The following is a 24,221-nucleotide window of genomic DNA, read 5'->3' as shown; positions in this document are numbered from 1 at the left end:
TTTCGGAATTTTTAGTGTTTGTGATTGCCATTATACTGAGACGAGTGGATGAAAATGTGTCTGAGATGAATGTAATGGATGGCACCTGTTAATAAATGTAAATTAAACTGTTGTTTGCCTCTTAATCCTGTTTTGGGATTCAAGCAGGGCTGCGTCATTGCTCCAACACTCTTCTCCATTTATCTTGTCATGATCCTGATTCTCATCTGTGACCACCTTCCTGATGGAATCGGGATTGAGTATCCTATGGATGGTCAACTCCTCAATCTCCAACATCTCCAAACAAAATCTAAGATTATGAGAATTGGCATCACTGACCTTCAATATGCAGATGGCTGCGTCATTCTCACACATATAGAGGCTGACCTCCAAAGTACCCTAAATCTTTTTGCAGATGCCTATCACAGCCTGGGTCTTTCTCTCAACATTAGGAAATCCAAGATACTATACCAACCCTCACCTGCACAAACTACTCTTCGTACTCCGCAAATCACAACCAGTGGAGACCCCCTGGAAAATGTGGACCATTTTCCATACCTTGGCAGTCACCTCTCCCAAACAGCTGGCATTGACACAGAAATTGAATACAGGATCCACTGTGCCAGCACATCCTTCGAAGACTCGTTTGAGTAGCCTTCCAAGGATAGGGATCTGCAAACAGGCACCAAGATCTTGGTTTACAAGGCAGTTGTCATCCCCATCCTTCTCTATGGATGTGACACCTGGGTAATCCATAGATGACATCTCAGATGACTGTAGTGGTTCCAACAGTGCTGCCGCAGGAGGATTCTCAGGATCAGCTAGGAAGACCGATGCACTAACATCAGCATTCTCTCTGCAGCCAACATAAACCGTATAGAAGCACAGGTCATGAAACACCAACTCTGCTGGGCTGGCTACAGTGTAGGTATGCCTGACACTCGTCTCCTGAAGCAAGTACTCTTCTCTCTGCTAAATTAGGGAAGAAGGGTTCTCAGAGGGCAGCGGAAGTGCTTCAAAGATGTACTGAAAGTACACCTTTAAAAGGGAGGCATCAATCCAGCAAACTGGGAGGTCGATGGCACGGAACAGAACACAGTGACACCACACCATTATACCAAGCCACAGCTCGCTTTGAGGAGAACAGACATGCTCATGAGTAGTGCTCCCTCTAATTTTCCCCATGCATGTGCAGAATGAATTTTATGTGCACCAATATGGAGGGGATGTGTGACACATCACCTGCATATTGGTGCACATAACAAAATTCATGTGGTGGGGATGGGGCTGAGGGGTTTGGAGTGTGTGTGGGGGGGGCGCAGGGCTGAGGCAGAGAATTGGGGAGCAGGTGAGAGCTCTGGAGTAGGGCTGGGGATAAGGGGCTCAAGGTTGGGGTGCAGGGGGCTCAGGGCTCTGGATGGGGGTGAGGGGCTTGGGGTGCAGGCTGCTCGGGACTTGGGGGTGATGGTGAGTAGAGATGAGTGTGTCTCCCTCCCACCTCCTTCCAACAGCAGCACCTGGGCTCGGGGCAAGGAGGTGCCTCTTCCCTGGCTGCAGCACGTCTGTGCTGGGGCCAGTGGGGAGAGAAGTTTCTCCCCGCTGCAGTCCTGAGCCCCTGTGTGGGGCTTAATAGGTAGCTGCACAGACGTGCAGCTTAGAGGGAACGTTGCTCATGTGTGAGAGAGAGAGAGAAGCGACAAAGGAGGAAAGAAAGGGCACAACAGTCCAGCCAACAACCGTCTCCTCCAAGATTACACCTGTCACTTCTGTGGGAAAATCTGCAGGGCATAAATTGGGTTCTTCAGCCACTTAAAAACCCATCAATGAACCCCCTTGGCAGGCATCATCCGCACACTGAGGGATAGCTGAAGAAGAGGAGTTTTGGGAGTAATGCCCCAACCTAGCAGAGAGTAGCCACTATGGCAACCAAGCTGTAAATCTCAAGGAAGAGTAGATGTTTAAATGGCAAGTTCTGATCTGATAGAGAAACTTAGAGACTTGTCTCAGCTTCTAGAAGAGTAGATAAATGTTTTGACAGAGAGGGATTTCTGCTAGCAAAACACATCCCTGCAGTAGTTATAAAGTTGCAAAATGGGTTCCAGTTATATGCCTAGACATGTACACAAAAAACCTGTTAAGATTGAGAGTATGTATCAGTTACTAAAGGATAAAAAGCATAGTAAAATTATTCCAAAACGAAGCATTACAAATTCACAGAAATTCGGAGTTGAAAGAAACTTACACTTAACAGAAATCCCCATGTGTTAATGTGTGTAAATGCAGTTAAGGCAACCAAAAATCCTTAATTCTGTCCTGTAGTGACACCAAGCAATAACTGGATAAAACACTTTATGTTCATAAGCATGTTTCTATCGTAGGTAATTATGGTGGCAACGGTCCATCTCAGAAGACAATGGTGTAAGTGCCAAAGCAGTTCACTTACTCAGTGTCAGGCTGCAGCATTGCAAGTGATTAAAATGTCCAGTGCTCAAGTTACGCAGAGCTCTTCTTCAGCGCCGGGAAATGTGTTTAGCTGTGGCACTCTGGGTACAAGGTGGAACAGATTGTTTAGCATGAATACACATTTCAAGAGACAATTTAAGGTGAAGTGGCCCATTAAAACCCCTCCGGTCAAAGGGAGGAAAGGAGGGCAGGAGGGGGGAGATCCAGTGTCTCTATTCAGTCCATGATTTTGTGTTTAGCAAAGTTATGAATTTAAGCTCCCAGGCTCATCTTTTGAAAATGTTGTGCGGGTTTCCTTTGAGGATGAGGACTGATAGGTCAGATATAGAATGATCACTTTGTGAAAAGTGTTCACCCCCAGGTTATAGTGTGTTTTTTGTCTTATTTTCCTGTGTGAGTTCATTTGAGAGCATAGTGATTGTCTGGTTTCACTTTTCAGCCAGCACAGAGCAGTACTGATCCATATTGGCATTCAATTCCCAGTTCTCTACTCAAAACTAGCACCGTGCTGGAACTTCAAAAAAAGCAGACTGGGCCACTTTCACTGACCGTGGACAATATCTCCTGCATACCCCCACTGCCAAAGACATTTTACCGTTTTACTGCACTATTAATCTCTGCCGCAAAGAACAACATTCCTGGGGACTCGGGCCATCCTACACTCCTTGCTGGACTGCAAAGACCCAAGAGTGCCTTCACAATTATGGAGAGCATAGAGACCCAGAAATTGGAGAAGCCCTCCTGGCATCATTGGAAGCAACAAGGCAGAAATGGTCGCTTGAATGTGTAGAAGGTCTAAACTTCACACTCTTTAGCAAATCTGCCTGGAACCTGCTGAAACTGAAAGACTTAGGGGCTGCAAATCCCAAGCACGTCACTAAGCCACAAGTGAAAGGCAGCGCCATCACTGCTAAATTTTTGAGGACATCAAAACAGCCAGGGTACAAATGATATCACAGACAAGTCCAGCATCCATTCTGTCAGGTGATGTCCACATGAACTCCATTGTCCCAATGGTCTGGACTATTCACAAGTAAGGACATTGATGCAGCTATTGCAGTCATGAAATTGGGAAAAGTAGTGGGTGGAGAGACGCCAGTGTCTAAAGCCTGGAAAACCTGGATATCACCCTTCTTAGTTATAGGCCAGTCTTCCTCTTGAGCACTATCTACAAAGTGATGAAGCGTATGATTCTGAATCAGATCAGTCCTAGTGTGGATGCCAACCTACCCTACAAGATCAAGCTGGTTTTCAATTGCACAGAAATTGTTGCAGCCAGGTCCTGGCCCTCACTACAAACATAGAGGCTGGATTCCAATGAAACTCAAGACGAGTAGTGCTGCTTTCATCAATCTGTCAGCAGCATATGACAGTTTTGTCTGCCACTGAAGCTAGCCAAAGTGATCCTCTGTGTGCTGATTCTCAGACTGCTGATGAACACCATGCTTAGTGACCAAAAGATGCTCATATACCTCGAAGGTCAAACTAGCAACCTGCGTGCTTTGAATAATGGGCTCCTGCAAGGCTCTGTCCTTGGTCTAACACTCTTCAGTTTATACACAAGCAATATGACTGAAACAATAGCTCACAAGTTGGCATATGCTGATGATTTGGCACTTGCAGTTCAGGCCTGTAGCTTTAAAGAACTTGAAGTGACCCTTGTATCTGACCTTAAGATCATGGAGGAGTACTTCCAAAAGTGGCAGCTGAGACCAGATCTGAGCAAATTGGTGGTCTCTACTTTCCAACTTTGACAATAGAATCACACAAAACACACTGTCGAGTTTTGTGATGAAACTGTTATGACCCAAAGCCAACATATCTCAGTCTCAAGAATGACATTCTTGACTGCACACTGAGCTTTCATGATCGCCTCAAGGAAGTGGCCTCTAAAACGAAGACTCCCATCCGTGTTGTTCAGAAGTTGTCAGGAACAACTGCCCCGGTGCTACGAACATCAGCCTTGGCCCTGGTGTACTTAGTTGCAGAGTGAACTGTGCATCGGTGTAAACAAGAAGCTGTCATACACCACTTGTGGCTAGGCAGCTGAATCTGAGCATGCAAATAACCAAGGAACTTTAAAATCAACATATCTACCGTGACTTTCTGTATTAGCAAACATCGAACCCCCAGCTATCTGTTGAGATATAGCAACAGCATGAAAACTTAAACGCACCAAAGACTACCCAGAACTTCCCATCCAGCAGGTTATGGATAACATACCCCAGCAACACCTGAAATGGCGAAAACCCTTATGGACCACACTTGAACACCTCATGTCTCTGGATCCAGCCAGGGAATGGCCAAGTGTTTGGAATTTTAGAGGAAGTGCACACAAGCACACTATACTGACCCAACAAGCTTCTCTCCTGTTTTCAATGTGCCATGCAGATTTTGGACCACACTGAGTGCATCTGAACACACCATGATAGATGCGGCTACTCGATGGACAAGTGGAAAATCAAAGACTCCCCTACATGTGACTGCAGTGAGGACATCCAAGCCATTGAACATATAACACAGTGGCATAAATATGGATTCAGAGGTGAGTGAGTGATATCCACCACATCACAGAAGAGACATAGAAATGGTTTATGGACCTACTACTACATCTGTAGAATGTCGCTCTGCAGATGCGGGGTGTATGTGTGCGAGACAGTGGCAGAAAAAAAGCAGTTGAAGTGAAGTGTACTGATGGGTCTCGCCTCTAATTTGGGATTGATTTACTGGTTTAGAGGATTGTTGAGGTCTAGTATGATGTAAAAAAAGGGGCAGGAGAGAGCTCATCTCCCACCTCCCTTCCCCCCGTGCTCTTGTGTCTTTACTTCAAGGGTTCCCCTTATGCTCCTGTCTCCTTCCCAAGCAGTGGGGCCTAGGTACTCAGTGGAGCAAAAGCAGTAATGCACTGGGGAGTCTTTCAAGCACTGTCTCTCTTGTCTTCCTCAGACCACTGATTCATTGCAGCCAGTAGATTTGTTCCATACTAATTAGCTATGAAGAATGTTTGTAATTGGTTGTTTCATCTGTCAGTGGCCCCCCTCACTCATAGATTTCAGGGCTAGAAGGGACCATTTGTGATAGTCTAGTCTGAGCTCCCATATAACACAGACTATAGAACTTCCCTAAAATAATTCCTAGAGCAGATCTTTTAGGAAAAAATCCAGTCTTAATTTTAAAATTGGCAGTGATGGAGAATCCACCATGACCCTTGGTAAATAGTTACAATGGTTAATTACCCTCATTTAAAAAAAATTATGCACAACTTCCAGTATGAGTTTTTTGTCAGCATCAACTTCCAATCATTGGATTGTGTTATACCTTTGTCTGCTTGATTGAAGAGCCCATTATCAAATATTTGTTCCCTGTGTAGGTAGATATAATCTGTGATCAAGTCACCCTTTAACCTTCAGTTCGTTAGATTCAAAGAGCTCAATCTATTTAGTTTATCAGTATAAGGCATGAATTTCTAATCCTGTAATCCTTCTTGTGGCTGTTCTCTGAACTCTCTGCAATTTATCAACTTCTTGAAGTATGGACCCAAGAACTGGACATAGTAAATCAGTAGCAGTTACACCAGTGTCAAATACCGAGGTAAAATAGTCTCAAATTGGAGTAGAGAGGTTTTCCTCTCTATACATCCAGGGATCTCATTAGCCCTTTTGACCACTGCATCACACTGCAAGCTTGTGTACAGTTGGTTATGTTCCACAATCCACAAATCTTTTTGAGAGTCACTGCTTCTCAGGATAGAGTTCCCCATTCTGTAAGTATACTCTGTTCTTTGTTCCTAGATGTTTATATTTACATTTAGCTCTATTAAAATGCATATTTGCATCTGCCCATTTTACCAAGCGGTCCAGATCATTCTTTATCAATGACCAGTCCCCTTTTTAGCACTTCCCCCAATCTTTGTGTCATCTACAGACTTTTTTGGTGGTGATTTTGTTTTATTGCTGGTCATTGATAAAACTGTTTAAATGGTGTAGGGCCAAGAACCAATCCCTTCAGGACCCCAATAGAAATATACCTATTTGATGACAATTCCCCATTTAAAGTTACATTTTGAGACCTATCAGTTGGCCAGTTTTTAATCCATTTAATGTTTGCCATGTTAGTTTTGTATCTTTCTAGGTTTTTAATCAAAATGTTGTGTGGTACCAAGTCAAATGTCTTGCAGAAATCTAAGTATATTACATCAACACTATTACCTTCAACCAAGCTTGTGATCTCATTTAAAAAAAAATAAAAATCGAGTTTGGCAGGATCTATTTGCTATAGTCCGATGTTGATTGGTATTAATTACATTACCCTCCTTTTAATTCTTTGAGTCCCTCATCGATGACTCCATTATCTTGCCTGCGATTGATGTTAGTCTGACAGGACTATAATTACACAGCTCATCCCGTTAACTGCCAATATAAAGACAGGTGAAATTACCTGAGCTGTTGACCTGACCCTGTCTGCAACCTATATAATCATAGCAGGTCAAATTCAAGGATTGATAATTTAAGCTATATTTGAAGAAATTAGATTGTAATAAAGATATACCCAAGAGTTTATTGAATATTATCAATATAAAAAGTTTGTGGTGGGCAGTTAAGGTCATTTTATGATGAATAAAAGACTGATAGATATTTTTTTAATTTTTTTTTTAAGGACCCTGTTTTTAATTAATTCTTAAACCAATAGATTTACTTGTAAATAATTCTCAAAATACATTCTAGGCTCAAAATGTGTTAAATTTGGAGAAGATGCATTGTATTCTCATTCATAAGAGGTTGAATCTCTGCTCTAAGTGCAAAACAAAACTAAAATTTACAAGTGAAACCATGACTGATGCTTCCATATAATTAATATAATTCCATTTCACATCTGAGTGACCTCCTGTCCCACTGTAGTATGTATTCAGTATCTTAGATACCTTCTACATTTAGCAAATAACTGTAAAGGACACACATACTGAAAGCAGTATCTGTCTTTTGAAAACCAGCTGCTCTGGGACTTGTGTGTAAAAACACTACATCTCAGCAAAAATGGCTGAAGTTTGCTCAGTTCTCAGACAACTGTCTGAATCTCTCTCTCCATTTCCCGTCTCACTGTTGCCTTTGTGTCTTCAGGTTGTAATCTACGCTGCTTTGTGTACATGGGCCAGCTTCCCAACCAACATAGGCAGACTTCCCTTAGTTCTGCTCTAGAGGATTCTGCAAGCCTTCCCCCTGCCCCCCCCCACCTTGTTTTCTGATGCATTCTGTCTACATTTGGCTCCCTCATCACTGTCTTAGTATAGTTCTGTTTCAGTTTGTGCTCTTAGACTGTACTCCTGTAGTAGCAGAGGACCAGTTTTGCTCTTCTATTGTAGAGCTGTATAATAATGAAACATTTGAAATTTGGCCTGAACTTCTCTAATAAGTTCAGGGACAATGTACAAATAAAGCTGGTTGATGTCTTCCTTGTGAACATCTAAGGTTTAACAGAGTTTAATGCAGAGCCTGCTCTGACATGCCAGTTCTCCTTGCCCACTCTGACAGGTCCAGGGGCTGCTACTCTTAAGCAGCTGCTGTGAGAGGTAGTTGGTGAGGTAAGTTGTAGAAGCCTCATTGGAACATGGAAGTAGAAATACTCAAAACAAAATAAAACATGTCTTAGCCTCCTGGACAGAAGAAAACCATGGGTGTATAATATCACGGCTATGTGACTTTGTGTGTCTGCTGCTTGGTTAGTTTTTGGAATTTGCAGAAAGCACTAGCATTTTTGTCCTTTGAGAAGACAATTGCAGCAGCCGTAAAGATGAGATCTAGCCCCTTCCTCATAATTTAATTCTATAAGGTATGAATTTCAGTGTTGGTGGTGGAGAGTGTCATTCAAGAGGGAATGCATGCCCACAGGTGTGGTGATGAAATAAAAATGCTGATAACTAATAAACCAAAATCTGTCATTTGGCAAGCATTAAATGGGACTCTAGTCATCAATCTCTCTCATCTCTTAGATGATTTAAAGTGACATGACATATATATTGGAGACAAGGTGGGTGAGGTAGTATCTTTTATTGGACTAACTTCTATTGAGGAGAGAGACAAGCTTACACAGAACTCTTCTTCAGGTCAAAATGTTTCTCTAATATCCTGGGACTAACATGGCTACAACAACACTGCATATGAAAGAAATAGAGTATTTAAACTAAGCAAAGGTATTATTATAAAACTAAATTTAATGGTTTAAGTCTGTTGGCCAGAGCAAACTAGGAAATGTGTGAACTCTTGTAAGAAATGAAGGAAACTGTTTTGAATGGTGAGTAGCAGGCATACTAATTATTTCAGGAAAAATTGGATGATTCCAATGGTGAGTTTAAAAGGTCATTATTTTATGCTTGAGCTGTCAGTTGCCTTTTTGGAAGTCTGAAGGGAAACTTTCTCTAATGCTTCCCTCATCCAGAGTGGTGACATTTGTTTTTTGTGTGTGCAAGTTTGTAGTGTCGTCCTCTGGCAAAAAGACAAAAACACACATGCAAGAGCGCAAGTTTTTTAACTGCTTGAAAAGGTACTTTTTTTTTTTTTTGAAGTCCCATTGACTTCAGTGCAGCTGATCAGTTTAGTAAAGTTACATAAGTGTTTTCAGGATCTGGCCCTAATTACAGAGTAGGACCAAAGGACTTAGCACAGAGAAGGAATGAAGAAGTAGTAAGGCAGAGGAGGAAGACAATAAGATTAAATGTTTACATGGGAGGCTAACATTCATGTCTTGGTAACCAGAACTTTTGGGGTTTAGTTACTGGTAAAGCCTGTCCACCCAGCTCAATAACTACTAGGTAGTGATTGGAAAATACTTATTGAAGTATTTGTATCATAACTTCTGTGTGAAGAATGCAACAAAGTATATAACTAAAAGCCACCAAATTATATTTAAATTCTGTTATATTTCAGTCCAATTTTGTTGGTTCTTTGGAATAAAAAGACTCTGGATTTTTTATCTTTGTAGTTGCTTGTTAAGTAAATACCTGGATGTGTCATCCTTGCTTTCAAATTTAATTTCTGAAGTGAATAGAAAAATATAGACTCTCTCCATGACTTTCAGATGAGTGTGGTTGTTGCACGATATCACTACAGGGCAGAGTTAAAGTTTCTGCTAAAGGACAAACTTTTAGCCACAAAGAATGACGAGCTGGGTCTAAAAGACAGTTCATCCTTTACATTTTTATTTTTTAAGTCTTCACAAGATTTCAGTGAATCCTTAACTATATGGGAAATTTGAAATCTGACAGGGAACAGTTAAGGTTGTTTTGGCAGGACTGCACAGATTGTTTTTGGCACTTTGGGCAAAATCAGAAACTGAGGCCCTCTGCCTTTCCAAAAAAGTTACCACTGAGGTGAGGCCCAGCAGGAGGGGTTTGGAGACTGAGCCCACACTTAACCCGCTGCTGTGGCTTCTGTCTTGCGGAGCTGCTCTTGGTTCCCCACTCTAAGCATTATGACCTAGCATGTGGGGTTGCAGCGCTGCTCAGGTTTGGTCTGACCTCCCCTCCATAATGATGGGGTGCTCTGGCCAAATCTGAGTCAGTGGTGCTGCGACCTTGCGTCAGATCCCAAAGCCACTCCGTTTGGGGGCCCTCTCAAACGGAACAAGAGGAAATCTGCCCCTTTTTAGCCCATCCCAGATGGCTCTGTTGGGTGCCCTTACTGTGCATTGACAAACTTTAACATACTTGGATTTTTAAAATTTAAATTTGTTTGAAAAATACCTCTTGTTCTGCATCATGCCCTACAGGTACAGATCTAGAATGACCTTCCTTAAGCTCAAGAGTAAAGGGTCTTCTACTGAAACTGTCCCTGCCGCCAGTTCGGCATCGGGAACTGGAGTGCCACAGCACACTGAAGCTACCAAAGTGAGGCATAGAGGATACCTATTTGCATGGAGAGTAACCATTTGACTTGTATCCAAAAGCAAATGGACAACTAATGCAGAACACTGAGAACAGAACTTATATACTCATTCTGTCTGAGACAAGTAGCAACATTCTGCACTAGCTACAGCTTCTGAATAGTCTCCCAGAGTAGGCCCCTAGAGTACACTGCAGCACTCCATCCTGTGATTTCAAGAAAGTATGATGACTTTCGTAATGTCTGTCTCCTGGCCAGCTGAAGATAGAAAAAGGAGCTTTGAGTCACACTTATTAACTGGGAATACAGAACAGTGATAAATCCTATCAGGTACTGTAACTGCAGACACCCAAAACGGAGGTTGCAGACATTGTGCGCCTGTCAACTGCTAGAGGTGCTTCCCTCGGTAAGATAACTTCACCAGAGTTTGGTTTGTACTGAGCCTCAGCTAAGTCACTGTTGTACTAGAAGCAGGGAGAGTAGGTCATGAAGCTCCAAAAAAGTTAAGATTGGTCTGGTAATATTAACTCAACTGCATTGCACATCCTGTGCATTGGATGGAATTCAGTAACATGCAAGTAAAGCAGTTTTATTTAGCTTGGGAAAGAAGAGAAATTACAAAGGTAGCCATAGTAATAATGTTGGAACAAATTAAACATTTGGCTTTAATTCTCTCAAATGTAGCTTTGCATTAACTCCAGTAATTATTTTAATTTCCTAGTTTTGAAAAGGAAAAAGTAGGAGGGGAGGAAAAGAGAAACTAAAGGAAGTTTGCTCGCAAATACAAACTCTACCCTGGTGTCCCTGGCAGATCTTAAATTCTCTTAATCAACCAGTTCACACTTAGCTCTGTATCTGAGTATTGGGAGGGGAAGTGAAGAATAATCTTCCCTTAAAGTATGATTTGTATAAAATGAGTGAGTGCAGATAGAATATCTGCATCTTCATTCCTTTTGTATAAATCTTTGTATTAAAGTACCAATTCATTGAGCTACACTTCCAGTAGCTCTGACCCAGCCTATACCTATTCTCAGTCTCCTACACCACTCCCACTTCCTATGCTCTACCCTAGTTTGTTTTGACTGCTTCCTTTGCTCATTCCTGGCTCCTGCTTCCTTCCGTGCAGCCCTCTACACTTCAAATAGTCTCTCGATAAATATTTACACTCCTGGAGACCCACTAATTCTGTGAAGCATTGCAGATCTGTTTTTGTTGTGTACAGCTGTGTATTGTACCTTGTAAGTTTATACTGTAGTTCTTCAGAGGAAGGACTCTGCTATATGGCATACTTACACTTTGTACATTTTCATGCATTTATGTTGCTTAGCCCCTCCAGTTATACATTTAGATAAATGAATATGTTCAACCCTCTCTTTTCAGTATGATGCTGTTCCAATCCAGTCGAGTGTGGTTATATGTTCCTGCCCATCCCCATCAATGGTGAGGAACCAGACAGATTCCAGCACTCCATCTGTCATTACCACCTGTGGCAGCAGACAGGGGTCTAACATGGAGGGAACTGCAGCTGAATCAAGGTCTAGTTCAAACTCCCTGCAGCAACATTCAGGACAACAGCCTCCACAGCCTCGAAAAAAACGACGTGAGGATTTCAAATTTGGGAAAATTCTGGGTGAAGGATCTTTCTCAACAGTGAGTAATACAGTTATTTTTCAGCTCCTTGCTATATTGGTTCAATAAAAACATAACCATAGAGTCATAGAAAGGAAGTGGTGGAAGGGACCTCAAGACGTCATCTAGTCCAACCCCCACACTGAGGCAGAACCAACTGTACTTAGACCATCCCCAACAGGTGTTTGTCTAACCTCCTTCTTAAAAACCTGATGAGTGGGATTCTACCACCTCCTCTGGTAACATATTCCACTACTAAACAATCCATATAGTTAGTTTAGCTATTAGGAAATACTTTCTAACTATCCCTTGATGCAGATGACACTGATTATTTCTTGTCCTACCATCATGGACATGGAGAACAGTTGATCACTGTCCTCTTCATAACAGCCCTTAACCTATTTAAAGACTGCTTTCAGGTCCCCCACAACTCTTCTTTTCTCAAAATTCAAACATACACAGTTTTTGTTTTTTGTTTTTTGTTTTTTTTAAACCTTTCCACAAAGGTCAGGTTTTATAAATCTCTTACCATTTTTGTTGCTGTCCTCAGCATGCTCTCCAGTTTGTCCACATCTTTCTTAAAACGTGGAATCCAAAACTGGACAGATTCCTCTAGCCGAGGCCTCACCGTTCCTGTGTAGAATGAAAGTTACTTCCCATGTCTTACATATAAAACTCAAGTTAATACACACCAGAATATTAGCCTTTTTTCACAACTGCTTCACATTGTTGGCTTATGTTATATGTGTTCTGCTATATACCCTCAGATCCTCTTCTGCAGTGCTATTGGTTAGCCAGTTATTTCCCATTTTGTATTTATACATTTACTTTTTCCTTCTAAAGTGTTGTACTTTTTACTTGTCTTTACTGAATTTCATCTTGTTGATTTCAGACCAATTCTTCAGTTTGTCAAGATCATTTTGAATTCTAATCCTGTTCTTCAAAGTCCTTATTACCCCTTCCAGCTTGGTGTCATTCACAAATTTAATTAACTTACTCTCCTCTCCATTATCCAAGTCATCAATAAAAATGTTTAATACTGGACCCAGGACAGGCCCCTGCGGTGTCCCACTAGATATGTCCTCCCAGTTAGACAGTGAACCATTGATAACTACTCTGAGTACACTTTTTTGACCAGTTTTGCACCCATGTTACAGCAATTTTGACCACATTTCCCTGGTTTGTTTTTCAGACTATCATATGGGACTGGCAAAATCCCTATTAAAATCAAGCTATATCACGTCTACTGCTTCCTCCCAGTGCACTAGGCCAGTAACCCTGTCAGAGGAAATTAGGTTGGTCTGGCATGATTTGTTCTTGACAAATCATTGTTGGCTACTACTTTATCTTCCTATTATCCTCTTTGTGCTTACAAACTGATTTAATAATTTTTTCCAGTATCTTTGCAAATAATGAAGTTAGGCTGACTGGTCTATAATTCTCTGGTCCTCATCCCCTATTTAAAGATAGGTACTATGTTGGCCCTTTTTCAGTCTTCTGGAACCTCATGTATTCTCAAAGATAATGGTTCTGAGATTGTTTCAGCTAGTTCCTTTTAGTACCCAAGAGTGAATTTTGTCAGATCGTGCCAACTTGAATACATCTAATTTAGCTAAATATTCTTTAACCTGTTCTTTTCCTAGTGGCTTGTTTTTTTCTTCCCCCTTGTTGTCAGTAGTAATTGTATTAAGCAGCGGGTCACAATTGACTTTTTTAATGAAGACTAATGGATATTTTGTGTCAAACACCTAGTATGACTTCCTAGATCTGCAAAAAGAAAGAGTACTTGTGGCACCTTAGAGACTAACAAATTTATTTGAACATAAGCTTTCGTGAGCTACAGCTCGCATCCGATGAAGTGAGCTGTAGCTCGCGAAAGCTTATACTCAAATTTGTTAGTCTCTAAGGTGCCACAAGTACTCCTTTTCTTTTTGCAAATACAGACTAACATGGCTACTACTCTGATTCCTAGATCTGGACTCTTTCTACATTAGTAATGATAATGAGTAACATTTCGTTCGTTGATTTTTCTTTCCTTTTTATATTTGAATAAAGATCACTTCTGACAGCATTTGAGTTACTGAGCAATTTGCTTAATTATTGCAGGAACTAAATACTGGGTATTACAATGGAAATAGGCTGTCAAACTATCTACTTGCATTCTTGTATTGCACCCATCGCTGCCTCCAGCACTCTGGTCAGGCCACATGTGCAGACCAATAGATGTTCATATGCTCATAATTTCAATTTTGTGAGACTGAAGCAACACTTCGTCCATTTTTGGTTTTTGTAAAGTTACTACCCTTTTTAGTTTCCACAGAAACTCCTTGGGTGAGCTTTGAAACTTCAAATTTCGCATTTGAATAAAGTAATTGAGAAATTTATCCTCAACCAAGTTTGGAAAAAATATTGAATAATTGTTGAGTGTTAATGAGGGCCAGTTTTCAGTGTGCAGTAGAAAATGTCATTAAGTTTACACTTCAAGATGTTGTGTTTATGCATGCTGCATCCACTTTGTGCATCCACTCTTCAACTCCCATAAAAAACACCCTTCTGCCTTAAAAGACTTGAATTTTAAGTTTTCAGAAGACATTATATCCCAATGTGTGTTTTTAGTGGCTTAAGCGCTTATAGTGCCATAAGGTAGTGGAGTTTCTCATGCTCTTTAAAATATTCAAGATTTACTTTAATCTAATCTGAAGGATTTGAACTGGGTTAGAGGTTTATGCCATTGTAAGAACTTAATGCACCTCAGAACATGATGCCACTGTAAGGGTTTCAGCTAAAGTTCTTGTTCTATCTTAATTTTATTTTATTTTATTTTATTTTTTTTTTAAAACCAAGTTCACCTACACAGGAAATGAATGGTTGCATAGATACTCACTAAAATCTGGAAATCCTAATATAAGAGTTCAACAGTAAATTAACTTGGCAGGATTACAAACAACAATTTGTTTCCTGATTTTAAATGAGTAGTTTACTGTATTACTGACTTCTAGTAAAATGTGTAGGAAGTGCAATGTGGCAGAATTACTGTTGCAGTTAGGACCTTAGCTTTGTGACATGTTTTCCAGCGACTTCAACAAAGCAGTGTTAAAGTTCCATTAAAGTGCCTTTTTCATTATATAGATCTAATATTACTATAAGCAAGTAAGTGTCAATTTGGCTACACAATAGCTAAAGTGTTTTTTAAATTGTTTTGATTTATAGCAATCTGTTGGCTTTTCTCAGTCATTGTAAACTTCTCATATTTTTTGTTATCAAGGTGGAATTGGCTACAATGCAGAGATTGAGGGATCAATGTAAATCCCCAATTCTGCAAGCATTTATGCATGTGCGAGTAGTTCCAGTCATCTCGGTGGGACTATTCACATGTGTAAAGTTATTAAAGTGCATTTTTGCAAGATGGAGGCTTATGTTCTATATTGTTTCTTGACTATTGGCTAACTTGACTATGCTAATACAAATATAAATATTTGCATTCCCCAAAATGCAAAAAGTTAGCTCTATACATCTGGGCATGTTGATATTTAAGTATTAAGTAATAGATCTTGAAAAGAGCTGATTCAGTAGATTTCAGAAATGTTGAAATTATGATAGAGCTGGGGTAGGGGAAGAAATTTTGCAAAAAAAAGAAACAAAACACCCCACTTTCTGACCAAATCTGATCATAAATATTGTAGTCTGAGGGATATATGTTTTAAAGATTGTTGTATGTTAATCCTATGCACAGAAATAATATCTTTTTGAAATTTTTTTTATTATAAATGCATAATTTTTTAAACCTTGAGTGTTTCTAATCTGACTTCTCATTGATCTGCTTCTGTCAACTTCAGACCTCTTACACTCGGAAAATACAAAAGTGAACAACCCTCCTACAGTTTTATTGAGAAGTAAACTTTCAACAAAATGCCCACTTCTGGAGCAGTGTAACTCTGTTTACATAAACCTATTCAGGGGGAGTAAGACTGCTACCTTTTTTTTTTTTTTTTAAAGTATAATACTTAATAGCATGTATTTGAAATAAGTTAAGATGTTGGAGTATTCTACTCTAACTAAAAAAAAAAATTTGGCATATGAACAAGCATGGTACGATGGTAGAAAATAATTTGGTGTAGATTATGTAAGAACTAGATATAGATTTTATTCCTCCTAATGCATTGTTAGAAACCTAATATGAAAACTAGTTACTGGAACATTCTAGATATTCTGATGTAGCAGAGACATTCTTGCTTGTATTCAGGCAAGGAGACATTGTGCATTCTAGCTGTTGTGTTTTATGTGTATCTGATCAAAACTCTCCTTTTAGGAAACTACTTCTTCCACACAGACTGTAAATTCACTTGCATTTCACTAACACATTCCCTCTGAAACTTTTTTCTTTTCAAAAATTTGGAACCATTGTCTTAAAAGCCTCTTCTCTCCCCCTCCCCACCCTTCATCTCTGCTGTTTGGAACTCTTCCACTCTTCATCAGTGAACTGTTTTATCTTGTCAAATTGTAGGCTACGCTGAAAGCCTTTCTGTTGCTTTTAACTCTTAATCTTATGGATAAATTGATTAAAGTGCTCAGGGATACCATGCAGGACATGGAAACGTACCATGGCAGTCTTTTTATACACTTAATAAATAAATAAATAACCTCAGGAAATATTTTTACCTGAAACACAAAGCAGAGACGCATGTCGTCTTGTAGAAAGATCATCAATGATTTTCTGTAGCATATTATGTTGTAACCCATATGATTTCCTGAAGAGGAGAATAAAATCTAGTTTGATTACCCGATGGTGTTATCGGCCCTGGTTCAGCAAAACACTTAAGCGTGTACTGAACTTTAAATACATTGACTTCAATGGGACTCAAGAACATCCTTAATTGATTTGCTGATTTAGGGCCATGATGTGGAATGTATATGGAAAGGGGTGCATTAAACATCTATTGGCATAGGGATTGAGGTTAATACAAAATTCAAACTGTGACTGGGAATGAAGACCAAGCTGGCATCCTTGTATATCTTTTTAATGAACCAGTTACATTGTGGGTTTTTTCCCCCTAAACCAGGTTGTCTTGGCCCGAGAATTGGCAACTTCCAGAGAATATGCCAGTAAGTAATGATTCCTTCAAGCTAAATGTTTTAGGCATAACATTGAAATAGGTATCTTTAACTATATTCACTTTAAATTATTCTGTTACCTCCTTCCTCTCTAATGATGGGAGAAAGAGTGGGAGCAACTATTAATCAGGGAAGTTTGGCATTTTTTAGAGTGTCAATGTTATCTAACCAATCAGTTGGCAAAACTACTTAGTTTACAACATGCCTTGTTCGGGCTCAAGTCCTCTGCATTTTCATTGTTCTTCTTCTTCGTCTTCAAGTTAAAATTCTAGAAAAACGTCATATCATAAAAGAAAATAAGGTCCCCTATGTGACCAGAGAGAGAGATGTAATGTCCCGTCTGGATCACCCTTTCTTTGTGAAACTCTACTTCACATTTCAGGATGATGAAAAGCTGTGTATCCTTTTGAATTAAATATTTATTACAAAATGTTTGAAAGTAGCAAGTGAATTATTTCATTAAAACCTATAGATCTTTACTGGAATAAGAAAAACATGGAAAGAAACTGAGCAGCACTTTCTTTGGTGTGATAAACTCTTTAGCATCTAATCATTATTGAAATAGCTACTTGAATTCTTGAGTAGATATTTAAACCACAGATATGCCAAGTATTTTCAAACAGGAGGTCTCATACATTTACGTAACACTATTTATACATACCAGTTTAAATAGACCTAGTAATATAGCCTACACCCAAAATTTCATGTCCCTTTAAATTAACACCACACGGCAGAAACTATATATTTTAAAGCCAGCAGTGTTTTTCCAAGAAACTATTTTTGTGGCTCCTTTTTTATATAGGAGCTACCATATTGTGTTCTGCTGCAAAACTATCAAGAGGCAGAACAGAAATAACAAATGTAGCCAACTTCCTATTGGCTGAAAACCAGACCCTGAGGCCCTGCTCTACCTCTTTCCCACCCAAAGGTCCCGTCCCCTACTCTGCCTCCTCTCCCAAGGCTCTGCATCCTCCCTCTTCTGGCTGGATCATCTCCACCTCAGTTCCCCCACCAGGTCCAGAACAGGACAGGAGCTGCCGCAGTCTGATGCGAAGTCTGCCTCCGGGTGGGAGGCAGCCCTGGCTGTGCAGGAGCAGGCGTGTGTTGATGATACTCCTCCCCCGCGTTAACGGGACTTTTGGAGACTGCCCAGTCTCCTTTTCAACCTGACTTTCTGGTTGAAAACCAGGCACCTGGCAACTCTATCCTGAACTCTACTAATATCATTAGTGCTAGAATAAAAATTAAAAAATTAAACTGACTATATCTGTTCTTTAGAAGAGATGAACAGAGAAAACTCAGTACTAACCGTATTGGCAGTGTCAAAATTAGTAGGAGAAAAGATTTGTTTTTAAGTTGATTTGTTTAAAATTTGTTTTCTTGCAATGTTTTACTTTCAATACAGGAGGTAAAACAAAAACTGAATTAAAAAAAAAAAAAGCTTGGCCATGTTCCTTTCTTATATTCAGTAATTTGTGTCCATTAAATAATCAGAGTTGTTAAGCTTCTCTCGTCTAAAATGGCATGTAGAGTAATCTGAATAATGGGGCTAAGGCATTGAAGAGGTTCTGGTTGGGCCTTTTAATAGCAGTTCTTAGAATTACTGTGCAAGAGACCTGGCTGGTCGTCTGCTCCAGTATGAAGAGGAGATCCTCAGTGTCCCAACAGGAACGTGTAGTTTTTATTCTCCATGGCATCTCTCTCCAACCATTCTTAAAAGTTTATTTCAAGTTCCTTTTATATTGGTAAGTATTCTCTCTTCAGAGCTCTGGAGTCTGAGGTCCCCTTTTTATTCATAGAATAATTACAATACCAAGCTATGGCAAACTTCCCTTTGAGCATTCTGCTCTGTAGTGGTGCTTTCTAGGGGTGAAAGGATAGATCTAGTCTCCTTTCAGGACTCATTTAATCATTCGTGATATACTTGCTGAGGCTGCCTACAATAGGCAGGATGTAGTAGTCTCTTTTTGTAATGTGAACACCTGCTCACTACAAACTGGACTGAGACCAGTGCATTTTGTATAACTCTCCAAATGGCAGTCGGACAGTTTCAGCCTGGCCATAACTGGGTCTCTATTTTTGCAGGACCTAATAACTGAAGGTGAAGTTTTAATCAATTATTTAAGTGATTTAGACATGTCATTAACTATGTCTCAAAACAGAGGATTTAAGCATTTAAATTACCTTAATTGTGTGCTATAAAAATGGAGAGCAGTGTCGAAAAATGTTGCCTTGGATTAGTACCAAAACAGTTTTGGAATTAGGCTCCATATGCCTTCCCTAGTTCTTATTCAATCTTATTTTTACTTTAGTCCTCAAAATAAGTTGGTTTGTTTTAAAATGTCCTAGTGATAATCCTTAACTTTATATTCAGATTTTGGACTTAGCTATGCCAAAAATGGAGAGCTTTTAAAATATATTCGCAAAATTGGCTCATTTGATGAGACCTGTACCAGGTTTTATGCTGCTGAAATTGTATCAGCATTAGAGTACTTGCATGGAAAGGGAATAATTCACAGGTAAGGTACTTAATTGGGATCAACATATTTGCAATGGTATGTAATTAGAGTAATTTTTTTTTTAAAGGCTCACTTGTGATATTGTTTAAATATGACTAAATATGTAAGTTTTTTTTTTTTTTTACAAAAACAATATCAATGTTTTTTTGTGAATATAAGTATTCGCTTGCTGTACTATGAATCAAAATCAAACTAGTGCTTATGAATAGAGCCTTGCAGCGGGACTGGGATTCTGTGGGTCCTGCAGTACCTGCTGCCATAATAGCAGGAGTGGATAAAATGTACTTTGTTGCAGGGAGGATTGGGTGGGCAAAAATACCAGATTGTAGTAATTTGCAGGAAAACATTAAATCTGTTGTCAGTTTGTCATAAATAGAATTTCAGCAATGTAAAGTAAGTTTTTTTTTTTTCTTTTTTTAAATAAAGGTTATAATACTTAAATTTAAGCAAGGGATAGAAAGAAGTTTGATTTCCATAACAGGAGTTAAAGTATTTTTTGGTTTAAGCAAGATTAGTTTTATTCTTTTAGCAGTAAAAATTGTCTGAATTCCATTTATATTATTTATATAAATAAATAAATAAATAAAAATGGAATTCAGTCTTTTATATTTATATAAATAAAATATAAAAGAGAGAGAGGCTGAATGAAAATATATATATAGTTAACATGCGGGAATCTCTCTGTCTTGCGGGATTTGTGGGATCCAAGGTTTTTGTGGGTGGGATAAAAATGCAAAAAACAAAGTGGGAATGGAAGTAGATATTGCAGGGCAGGAGCGGGATTTAAGAAACAGTCCTGAGCAGGGATCTGCTTGTGAATTACAGTGTGCAGGAGACTATATAAACAAAAGTAAAACTGACTTAGTTCAGTTTTTACATTTTGCATTTCTACTCCACTTGGACAAAGAGCAGAAATGGTGAAAAGACAATTTAGGGTATGTCTACACAGCAACTGGACACCCATGACTGGCCAACCAACTCCAGTTTTCAGGGTTCGGGCTGCGGGGCTGTTTCATTGGTGTGTAGACTTCTAGGCTCGGGCTGGAGCCCGAGCTTTGGGGGACGCAGACAGAGAGAGAGACAGAAGACACAGAGAAAGAGATGCCCTCAGAGGGCTTTAGAGCCCGGGCTCCAGCTCAAGCCCAGAAATCTATACGGCAATGAAGCAGCCTCGCAGCCCGAGCCCTGCGAGCCCAAGTCATCTGACACAGGCCAGTCATTGGTTTTTCTTTGCTGTGTAGACATACCCTTAAAGTCTCTAGTTTAGATAATCTAAAGTGGTGATGAGAACACAGCTAAGGGTGCACTTAATATTTATCTTGAGTTCCTTTTTAAAACTAAAACTAATTTTGGTTATTATAGGAAAATGTTGAAACTTCCTAAAAGCTTTTAATTGGATCTCTGAAGAGCCCCAAGAGAAGAATTACAATCTTGTTGTTTGGATGAGAATATTCTACCATGTATACAAAATTGGTTTGCTAACTATAAATAGATTGTACCCCTATTTGACACAATAACCAAATGGGCAGGAGTGGTTGGGAGTAGAGATTGTACCGTAGAATCTAAAGTTGAGAAGAGACCTATTAGGTCATCTATTCCAAAAGTTCCCGAAACACTTGCTCAGTCTTTGGAGAGCTGTCTGATCATGTGATGCTGGCTCTTCTTGTTTCCAGTTATGTTAAAAACGCTAAAAATACATTTTCTAATATTTTTGCATAGAAACAATTGTGAATGGGAAGAGAGAGGAAATTGATCCATCCATTCTGACAGAGAGAAGGTGTCCATGAAACACTAGGATGGAATAAACGTTATAAGAGTTCAGGGGTTCAGTTTCCCTGCCAGTAATATATGTTGTATGGAAGGGAGATTCCAGAAAGGTCAAACAATGCTATTTAATATTTTAATTATGTATAGGGAAGAGGGGCACTGTTTCCTGTATTGTTTTCTTTGTCTTTTATGTAATCACAAGAGTTTTTAAAAAGTGTATAAATTTATCTTTATTTATGTATTTCTTTTAGTAGGGCTTTATTAGAAATCTGGCATTATAGGAGAATTGCTTGTAGATGTCTTAAGTTTAGAATGCTATGAAGGTAATTATGGGCAGCTCAGTATTGGGTGGTGAGATCGAGTTTCTGCTGATGTCACAATCGTACAGTTGACTTTTTTACGAAACCATAGTCTATTAAAATGCTTAGAACTCTCTTGGTTTTCTTGAACACTTAGAAATATGACCGCAGATAACCAGACATCTTAAAGTGGTCCTACTTTGAAAAATAACTCTGTAGAAATGGCACTTTCTGTTCTTTGAGCTTTTGTCCACATGGGTTCCACTGTAGGTTCCACTGTATTCTCACCCTTTGCCTGAGAATCTGGAATCTTTTAACCAGCAGTGACTATAAAAGTCTGTGCCCCACCCTGAGTGTGTAAAGGGCAGAACAGCCCCAAGTACCACTGTTTCCTTCTCCGTGCCTATGGCAGTGAGTTAGAGCAGCACAGAGTCCTTCTACTTCCCCGCTATGTCACAGATATTTGTAGTTTGATAGGTAGTTAGGATTATTCTTAGTACCCTCTGTAGTTCTAAAAGTTCAAGTTGTTGGAGCCCATTGGCCAAAAGAACACCCCTCCCCCCAAAACACACACACAAATAACTTTTTTGTTTTTCCCTTGATACTGTGATTCACACATGGCTGAGTCTTGGTCCCAGGGTTTTAAAATCTGCCTAGCTTGTGACTCACCCATGCCTGCAAGCAATGCTCATGCAAAATGTGTATTCTGCTTGAGGGAGTCTCACATAACTGACAAATATGCACTTTGCACATCATTTTCAAAGCATACTCAAAGAGCTTATGATGCCTGTCTGAAAGTTTTCTTTGCAGAGAAATCTACAAGGAACATATCAGACTCTGAAACTCCTTCTCTAGAGAATGCTATTCCATTAAAGCCATTGTCTAGCAGTTCCCTGGCTACCAGGGATACCATTCTAGGTGTTAACAGGTCTTCTGCATCCAAGGCTATGCCTTCACTGCATGCTAAGCATGGGGGTAAGCAATTACTGGGTAAGTTAACCGGTGATAGCATGACCACATTTCCGTGTTGTCATCACTCACATCCATACTGGTACTGTGTCTGGCTGCGCCAAGCAATACTTCTGTCTGGGTACTTATCCTAAGATTTATAGCACCACTATTTACTATGCCTCTGTTTGCATTCACAGATGTTGTAAGACAACTTGTCTGCCTGCTCTGGTGGTTATACATTGGTACAAGGGCTTGTTAATGGGCATTGTTGTGTTGTATGAAACACAAGAGATGTGTGAAGCTGGAGAAATTGTCATCAGGCAAACTGCAAGATGAATGCTGAGCAGAGGCAGATTGATAGTCTACTTCCAGTTGGGGGTTTATGGGAAGGGATTGGAGGACCATTGTGTCCCAACTGTTGTGACTGCTCATCTGCACTGTGGTTACCTCAAGATAACAGTACACATTAAAACCTACCTCTTTGTCTCCTCTGTAGCTCAGGAAGTGGTGGCTATTATGCTGTGTAGCACTGATAGAAGTGTGTGGCTGTGTGCACTTGGAGAATGCTATGGGCAAAACTCACCGTTGAGCTCAAGTTAAGTCTTCAGTGAAGACAAGCCCCCAAAGACCTCATGCTGCTCTGAAACATTCTGGACTTATCCTTTTTCCTTCTTAGGTCAGTCAGAAAAATCCCACCTGCCGAAGGCAGAGACACCTTGTATTGGTCAAAGTCTCCAGTACCAACAAAGAAAAAAAAAACCCAAATTATATTACACTGAGGCTTTCAAGTTGATTTCCTTCAAATCAGACTGGCACAGTGTACCACCAGACCCTTCAAGGGTTTGTTCCTCTACCTCACAATCACACTAGCAATCTTCTACTGTCCCTACCAGTTCATTGGTACTAATGGCTGCAGAACCATCTATCACTGATTCCTCGGAACTGTGCTTACAGCTGTGTCAGCCACTTCAGTACCAGCAAGCTTGGTGCTGATTTACATTGGTACCAGTCCCTATTATTTTGCAGTGATCTTTTATAGCTCCAGTGGACTTAATGATCACTCCAGAACTGGAGTCTCCTCTGATGGACTTTCCTCTGTTTTCTATGGGTTCGAGGATAGTTTCTATAGTGGAACCAAAGGTACTAGACATGAAGATGTCCCTTGACCTTCACCACTGGTACCAATGGCTGTCTCTTAGGAGATGCAGGGATTATGTGGAGAAGTTCTACTATTCTGACTCCTCCTCTCTGTTTTATCCTCCATTCTCCAAATATGATCTTGGAAAGGGAGGTGAGGAGGAAACTTTCTCATCGGAGGTACCAGCTTCTGACAGGACTCAAATTCCATTGTTTCCACTACTTTGGTATCCCAGGCCTTATCATTATGGGACACAGTTGTGGCCTTACTGGCCAGGATTGAACCCTCAGCAATTTCCGGGTCCTGACTCTTCTATGTTAAGGTGAAGGAATCAATCGCTTCATAAGGAACCATCCAAGCCTGTACATTCTGCAGATCAGCCTATCATGCAAGAGGTTGAACAGGGTCCTCATTTTTGGAGAGGATGAAGGGGAGCATTTGGAGGAATATGACTTTCAGCCCTTTCTGCTTGCAGTATCCTCTTAATCTC

The 24,221-nt window shown here is 40.0% G+C and overlaps 1 protein-coding gene across 9 annotated transcripts in view; it reads left to right on the top strand.

Moving 5' to 3' along the window:
- Positions 1 to 24,221, top strand: part of PDPK1 (3-phosphoinositide dependent protein kinase 1) — an 88,520-nt gene that overhangs the window by 26,854 nt on the left and 37,445 nt on the right. For 6 of the 9 annotated variants that reach the window (XM_038420677.2, XM_038420678.2, XM_043494180.1 and 3 more), the window contains 4 exons: positions 11,697 to 11,966; positions 17,006 to 17,048; positions 17,318 to 17,455; positions 19,432 to 19,576. In XM_038420677.2, the coding sequence (XP_038276605.1) occupies positions 11,697 to 11,966; positions 17,006 to 17,048; positions 17,318 to 17,455; positions 19,432 to 19,576 (596 nt within the window). Of the gene's footprint in view, positions 1 to 4,960; positions 4,988 to 6,127; positions 6,206 to 11,696; positions 11,967 to 17,005; positions 17,049 to 17,317; positions 17,456 to 19,431; positions 19,577 to 24,221 lie in introns of those variants that run through there. The other 3 variants (XM_043494179.1, XM_043494174.1, XM_043494177.1) reach the window with 2 other exon arrangements.

The sequence above is a fragment of the Dermochelys coriacea genome, chromosome 10, assembly GCF_009764565.3.
Source record: "Dermochelys coriacea isolate rDerCor1 chromosome 10, rDerCor1.pri.v4, whole genome shotgun sequence".
NCBI lineage: Eukaryota > Metazoa > Chordata > Testudines > Dermochelyidae > Dermochelys > Dermochelys coriacea.
The sequence above is the reverse complement of the archived record's forward strand: the minus strand, read 5'-3'. Positions and strand labels throughout refer to the sequence as shown.